At 30.5% G+C, this 8,431-nt stretch overlaps 1 protein-coding gene across 1 annotated transcript; it reads right to left on the reverse strand.

Annotated features, from left to right (window-relative positions):
- Window positions 1-6,146: 6,146 nt before the first annotated feature.
- Window positions 6,147-7,784, reverse strand: LOC106417821 (cyclin-dependent protein kinase inhibitor SMR14-like). The gene has a single exon (XM_013858563.3). It carries the CDS (start codon window positions 6,782-6,784, stop codon window positions 6,314-6,316), a length of 471 nt encoding a protein of 156 aa, XP_013714017.2. The 5' UTR covers window positions 6,785-7,784; the 3' UTR covers window positions 6,147-6,313.
- Between the last annotated feature and the right edge of the window lie 647 nt (window positions 7,785-8,431).

The following is an 8,431-nucleotide window of genomic DNA, read 5'->3' on the forward strand; positions in this document are numbered from 1 at the left end:
AATAAAAATGAAAATATCACGAAAATCTTGTTAATAAACAAATATAAATCAAATTTATTGTTATTGTTTATATACTTCTTTTTAGTATTTTAATACTAAAATAAATTTAATAATTTTTAAAAATATGCCATGACATATGATGTTTACAAACAAATATAAATCAATTTTTGTTATTTTGTATAAAATTTTAGTATAATGATAAATCTAATTATGATGTGTATATATAATACTAATTATAAAAATCAATAAATAAGAAATAAAGATGTAGATAAACACAAAATAAATACATGGAATTATCTTCTTCTTTTTTCAAAAACGTTTTCAATTTATTTTTGAGATATTTTTATAATATTAGTTTGTAATCAGTTAAATAATGAATTGTATAATTTATTTATTAGATATTAAAACTTTAATTCGTCAAACTAAAATTAAAATTGTTTAACGGCTAAGCTTAAAATCATGAAGAACATGACAAATAAGCAAATTCACTTCTCACATAATAGTACAGATTAACTACAACTAAGACAAATATTTTTTCTTCTTTCACTATTTCATATATATAAGTCATATTTCTTATTCTTTAAATTTTTATTTAGTATTAATTATACAATTGGTGGTAACGTACCAACAGAAGACTCTGATTCAGTTGAAGATGAAGAACATAATAATACTCATGCGCACTATATGAAAGACATTCGAGATCAAATTTTTGCATCTATATGGGATTCACAATGTATTTGTAGTTTTTTATTTAAAATAAATTTATTAAATAATTTTATGTGTGTTTTGATAATAGTATTTTAATTTTTCAAAATTATAAGCATTTTACTAGTAATAATATTTGTCTTTTTACTAATTTTAAAAGCAAAAACTTAAAACTTAAAACTTAAATCTAAACCAGCCATTTATGTTTAAAAAAAACTAAAATCTACTACAAAATCAAAATTTAAAAGCCAAAAAATAAAAAATAAAATCTAAATCTAAAAACTAGCAAAACAATCATCACTTCATCATGACGTGTCAGAGAATATGGAATATGTTTCAATCGTAGGCTGAATCTGGGCTCATCTCATTGGGCCTAGGCATGTTCTAACTTCCAAAAAAGGAATTCAAGACCATTTTCAACCCACTTCTATTTGTATCTTTATATTTTCCTTTAAAATATAGAACATCTATTGGATTTGCTCTAATGTATGATTTTATAATAGAGTTCTTCTATTTACAGAGGTAAAAAATAACATTCCTCCATATTTTCTTCTAAAACAGAGGAACTCCTATTATAGAATCATACATTGGAGTAAATCCACCTCTGTAACATATATTGGAGATGCTCTAAACCTTCTTTTCGGTGTTCAAGTCACTTTCGACTAGTCAAATTAGAAAATTGTATTTATGCATGAAAGTTGAATTGTTCGGAAAGGTCCACAAATAAGTCTCTCGTCTGAATATATAATAGAGTCACTAGTATTGATAGAACTTTGCAATTAAATCCATGATTAGTCATTGACTCACTGTTGTTTTGGAGATTTTGAGACGTGCATACATCAAAGCTGTATTTTCATGCTTTAGTAGTATATATATTTGCATTGATCTTATTGATGTATTAGTTATGAAACAAAGAATTAATGGTACTACATATTATTAGTCTATTAATCGGTGATAATATTAGTCTCTATACAACAGTTATGTTTCTCACCTACTGTCATACCAATACGACGTATCTTCAGGTTAAGCTTTATATATACACATGTACATATATTCAGGCCCGTCTTAGAAGTAAACAAGGCCCTGAGCTAGAAAAAAAAATTGGGGCCTTTTTGAAGAGAATGAAAAAAAAATTGGGATCCTTTTTCTTAAGAAAATATAATTTAAAAAAATTTCAAACATTAATTTGGACTAAATTATTTTTAAAAATATAATATGCCTTGTGCAAATGCACTTCCAGCACATGCACAGAGCCGAGCCTTGATATATTATACAGTTGGTTTAGATAAACAAATTAAACCATTGCATGTGCACTTCAATTATATATATAAAGTAACAATATATAGTATTATATAAACTATAAAGTGTAATTTACCTCGAGAGGGGAATAATTTCGTAAAAATAAGATAACTATGGGGATGATCAAAACGTTCGCATGTTTGCTTTTGTGGGGGAGGGGGACAAAAGTCAAGTTACACTGAAAATTTCAAGATTCAATCTTAAAGTTCCCTAACCCCCAAAGACATTCAAAGACATTCAATAAGTCAACTTCTTGATTGAGATAGATTAACCATATCCATGGTTTTATGGACACTAATTAGCTTAGGATCCTCCATTTAATAAAAAAGGAAGTAGGAAACGTGGACGGACAAACATGGCTCTTGGACTCTTGGATAGAAGACAAACATCAATCTTACTCCTCTTTGATGTTAAGTGGGATTCATTATAAAGTTTTTTTTTTTTTTTAACCTGGGGTATCCCAGGCCCATAGAGAGGCTCAGACTAATCTCCAATGAGAGGTGCAGCCCACGGATAGATCCTCTTTCCGGGTATTCAAATGGACCCTAAAGCATAGGCCCATATTCGTGTTAGGTCACTACAAGAAAACATCGGTATTCTGACGGACATTCCGACGGAAAATGAAATCCTCGGAATATACCGACGGAATTCCGAGGAAACATCAATCCGTCGGAATATTCCGAGGAAATTCCGACGAACTAGTGATCGATCGATGCGTTTTTGGACATATACCCATCGATCGATCACATTGTTACGCTTTGGTCCATCATAGTGATCGATCGATGCGTTTTTGGACATAAATACATCGATCGATCCGTTTATAAAAAAACATTCGAGATTTTGAAACCCCAAACACTAGTTCCTCAGAATTTCCTCGGAATATTCCGAGGAAATTCCGAGGAACACTTGATATCCTTGATCGATCGATGGGATAATCTCATCGATCGATCACATTGTTACGCTTTGGTCCATCATAGTGATCGATCGATGCGTTTTTGGACATAGATACATCGATCGATCTGTTTATAAAAAAACATTCGAGATTTTGAAACCCCAAACACTAGTTCCTCAGAATTTCCTCGGAATATTCCGAGGAAATTCCGAGGAACACTTGATATCCTTGATCGATCGATGGGATAATCTCATTGATCGATCACATTGTTACGCTTTGGTCCATCTTAGTGATCGATCGATGCGTTTTTGGACATAAATACATCGATCGATCCGTTTATAAAAAAACATTCGAGATTTTGAAACCCCAAACACTAGTTCCTCAGAATTTCCTCGGAATATTCCGAGGAAATTCTGAGGAAGAAAAGGGTTTCCTCGGAATTCCCTCGGAATATTCCGAGGAAATTCCGAGGAAATAGGGTTTTTAAACCGAAAACAACGTTTTGCGGTTTGAATAACACCTATATAACCCTTATTAAGTGTCTTACGTTCATTATGAAGTCAAAAATTTGTTCATTACCCTATAATAAACACTTTTCCGATTGTATGAACGAAATCCCCACAACATAAGAGAAACACTTATACACTTTAATGAACGGTAAAGGGAATACTTACAATTCATTTTGAAATTTGTTATTTCATGGTTTATGCTCATCTATACAAAGAATCTTCAATGGTATGCATTACAATTGTATAAGAAATGAAATACGGCAAAAAAAAATTGATGTTTTGAAACCCCAAACACTAGTTCCTCGGTATTTCCTCGGAATATTCCGAGGAAATTCCGAGGAACAATATAAATTAATAGAAATACATGCACAGGATATTTTTTTTCCTCGAATTAATGAAAATATTCCGAGGAAATTCCGACGGATATTTAAGTGGCCGTCAGAATTTCCTCGGAATATTTTCATTTAACCGGGCAAACAAGCCGCCAAATATTTCGCGAAAATTGAAATTGAAAATACTGAGGGAATTCCGACGGAAAATATCCGTCAGACCCAAGGTTTTATAAACTCGAACCGCATCTTCTTCCCCATTTCTCTCTTCTTCCCCATTTCTCTCTTCTTCCTCTCCGGCGATCTCTCTCTCCTTCCGGCGTTCTCCACCTTCTCTCGCGACGATCTCTCCGGCGAATCCTTTCCATTCCTTTACAAATCATGTAAGGACCTTATCCCACTCTCTTAGGTCCTATTTGTTAGGTTTTTAAGTAGATTTGATGATTTTAGAAGTTTTTTGATAGATTTTTGTTAGGGTGATTGGGTAGGATTGTGATTTGTTGTGTAATAGGTTTAGAATTGTGATTTGGTTGTGTTGAATTGATTTAGAATTTTTTTTATAAATTGTTTATTATTTTTGTATTTACAAAACGTTTATATAAATTCGATTTTACAAAACGTTTTTGTATATAAATTCGATTTTTGGATTTATAAAAGATGATTTCATATTTATAAAAATATTTATATTTATTAAAACTAATTTTGTATTTATAAAACATTTTTTTGATTTATAAACACTATTTTTTTATTTTTGTATTTATAAAAACTATTTTTAAATATACAAAACGTTCTTTGTATATAAATTCGTTTTTTGGATTTATAAAAGATGATTTCATATTTTAAAATTAATTTTGTATTTATAAAACATTTTTTGATTTATAAACACTATTTTATTATTTTTTGTATTTATAAATACTATTTTGTATTTATAAAAAGATGATTTCATATCTATAAAAATATTTATATTTATTAAAACTAATTTTGTATTTATAAAACATTTTTTTTATTTATAAACACTATTTTATTATTTTTTGTATTTATAAAAACTATTTTGTATTTATAAAAAGATGATTTCATATTTATAAAAATATTTATATTTATTAAAACTAATTTTGTATTTATAAAACATTTTTTATTTATAAAAACTATTTTATTATTTTTTGTATTTTAAATATGTTTTCTATTTCAATTTTAATTTTATATTTTTGAATTTCAATTAAAAAAAATAAATTTATAAATTTTTTTTTGAATTTTGGAAATATTCCGAGGAAGTGTATCCCTCGGAATATTCCGACGACATATTCCTCGGAATATTCTGAGGAATTTCCGACGAAAAAAGTCCTCGGAATATTCCGAGGAAATTCATTTCCTCGGAATTCCGTCGGAAATTTCCGAGGGATTTCCGAGGAAAGATGAATTTCCGAGGAGTTATTTCCGAGGACTTTTTTCGTCGGTATGTCGTCGAAATAGCGTTATTCCGACGACATACCGACGATTTTTTCCCTCAGTATGCCGCTGTTTTCTTGTAGTGGGTGACCAGGATAATTGTGATTTAGTTTCGTGCAGCAGGTGGATCGAACCTGAAACGTGTTGGCGTCTCAGTCCCGTCTCCTTAACACTCGACCACAATCACCCGGTCAGATTATAAAGTATCTTCAAATGAAATAAAGTATTGTTCGTTTAAAAGAACTTTGTATTTGGTTTATTTTATTATAGTTGGGATATACCGACTTAAAATTGGAAGTAGGAATTGAAAAGAAATTTGGCATAAGTAGTAAAATATCATTTATATGATACAATATTTATAATCATATGACAGATAAGAGTAGTTTTTGTCTTTAGACAATTGCGTATTTGTTCTTTCAATAATGTACAGATGCTTTTGGTCGCCAATTTTAAGAAAATAATTCATGTGTATTTTAATTTCGTTATTAATATGCTAATTTAAACATAAATAGTTTTTTTGATGAAAACATAAATGAAATATTATATTATAGACAATGTTAGAGATTATTTTGTCAGATCAAATTGGAGAATACGACAATATGCAAAGGCCTCAATTAATTATGTACAAATCGCTACTTAAGGTTAATCTAGCGATACTTAAGACAATCCTGATGCTATTGTCTCGAACTCAAACGTTGCGTTTACGTTGCATTTACAAGCACGATCGATCTATATTTTGAAACTAATACAAATTTTCATCAAATGTTTTGCACAATGTAGCGCCAAATAGTTTTACAACGTCAAAAAGTTAGGCACTTAGGCATAATCATCCAAGATTCCAAATAAAATACTGCAAACAATGTATCAAATACATGCAGCCGTAAATTAATACATTCATATTATTATGTATAGAAAAGCGTATAGAACATGGATCAAGATCTAGTTCTCTCAATAATCTAACAGAAGTCTTCAAAAACCAACGGAGTTTGATTCGATATAAGTTAACAACAACATTACACTTTGGTTTTTGTGTGGTTTTGTTACACAGCAATATAGCATATAAGCTTATAGGTAACGCAAACAGAAAAAAATATCAAGCTATGGATATATATAGAATATCTAATGAAAATTGATCAATATCTAGCTTTCTTGATTTTTTTACCGAAATCTTGAATAACAGACGGAGGAAACATAGATTCGACCTCTCTGGCTACATCCAAGAAAACCACAGATCTCTTTAACCACATGTCTCTCCTTTTCACGGCCGGAGAAGCTTTTGGCTTTCTAGGCGGCCGAGGAGGACAATAACACCTTATGTTTGAATACCTCGGCGTCTCTAGAATCTCTACCCGAGAAGTTTCATCATTATATTCCCATTTTCGTTTGCTTCTTGATTCATACTGGAGCTTTTCTTGTTCTTGATCTTGATCCCGATCTTGTTGTTGGTTGTTTCCATCACTTCTAGATTTATTTTCTTTAAGACTTGGAGATAATGATGATTCTGGAGGCTGGGGGTTTGATGGAACTAGGAGACTATCGGTACTGTGAATGGCTACGATATCTTTGTCATCAGGCAACAACTGAAATATCTTTGTGTCTGGCATGTTATCCCAACCAGGGAGAGAAACAGAAAAAGAAGGGTAAAAGTTAAACACAAAACTAATGGCTTTGATATCAGAAACAGCAACAAGACCTCGGTATATATATAGTTACATTAATGTATATGTGAGAGTACTGTGTTTGTATTGTTGTATATATGTGTGTGTGTTGTAAATTATTAAGGAGGAAATAAATTTTAACTAAGATACTTGTGTGAGTGTATGTTTGGTATGTGTGTGCGCGCTTGATATATATAGCAAAGAGCGACACCTCCAAATCGACCAGGGAGCAAGGCATGCAGACCGTAAAAAGAGAAGGACTTTTCTTATTTATATTTTTGCTTGTAAAAATTGCACAAACAGAAAGAAAAGAAAAAACTACTACTCACCAAAACATACTATCTTATCTATAATAAATAGTGTAATAGGTATAAATTGTATTTAACCACAGATCTCTCAGACTAATTTAGAATGAGAAAACGAGCTTCTCCAACATAATCGATTACAAAGATTCAGAAATATGACCTTTAAATCAGTTCTCAGAAAGAAAAAGTGTCCAAGTTAGCGTTTTGCTAATTCTAATAAATGTTGCTTAAATCAAATATTTTGGTATCATTTGATGAATTATAGGATCAAAAATAAAGATCTAATAGCTTGAATGCAAACCTAAGTAATCGAAGTTTTGGAAACTCCAAATTTGAAATGGATCAAGGGTTTGTATAATATGAATGAACACTTGTAATTAAGGAGATGTTTATTGAAAAAGTGTAATTTATCATTAACAGAAAACCTTATTTTGTTTTTCTTCAAACGGCTATTCTATCAGGAAAACCTTATTTACGAGCAGGATATGAATACTTTTTAAGGTAATATCAAGTTCAATGCACTCTCTACACTGATGTATTATATGTACATCATTTTGAGCTTATATATGAGCATCAGCATAATTTGATATAAAATTATGTGGGTCCTGACTCCTGACCAAAAAATAAAATGAAAACGCACTTTGTGCGAGGGATCCAATGTAAAAAAAATATACTTAAATGCATATATATTTCTGCATTTTTGCATTTACATACAAGCCACACAAATATAAATTAATCACTGTCTCTAAGCTCTTTGTATAAGTAATTATTAAAACTTTAGCCATAAAGAAACCCTTCTTTCTGCTTGAAAAAAAAAAGAAACCCTTCTTTCTCCGTACTCAGATTCATATCTTTTCATTCTTTCACCTCCAAGAATATCAGCATAAAAAGTAGCGAATATTCAAAAAATAACATTTTTAACTTATTTCTTTTAGATTTTATCAAATTTTGTTTCACTACTAAATTACTAATCAAATAAAATTAAATGATTTTCTTCTCTCTATATATATATATACAATTTAAAGGTATTTTCTTATATATTACTAGTTTGTTTATTGTATTTAACCACGTGCTAGTGGTCGAGTGGTAGCATGGCGTTTCAACGTTGCTAAGCGAGCTGAGTTCGAATCCGACTACACTCAAATATCTCTAACACGTGGCTACCGGTGATTTAACATTTTCTCGCTGGGAACGGTCTACCGTTTTTTTTTGGTTTATTGTATTTGCAGTGGACTAATCGGCCTAAAACATCCATTCCAAAATGTAATGCAAGTCACATCATCTCAAT

Source organism: Brassica napus, chromosome C9 (assembly GCF_020379485.1).
Source record: "Brassica napus cultivar Da-Ae chromosome C9, Da-Ae, whole genome shotgun sequence".
NCBI lineage: Eukaryota > Viridiplantae > Streptophyta > Magnoliopsida > Brassicales > Brassicaceae > Brassica > Brassica napus.

What these genes read in the sequence shown, in the direction of transcription:
- LOC106417821 (XM_013858563.3), bottom strand. Translation starts at nt 6,784, where the DNA reads ATGCCAGACACAAAGATATTTCAGTTGTTGCCTGATGACAAAGATATC.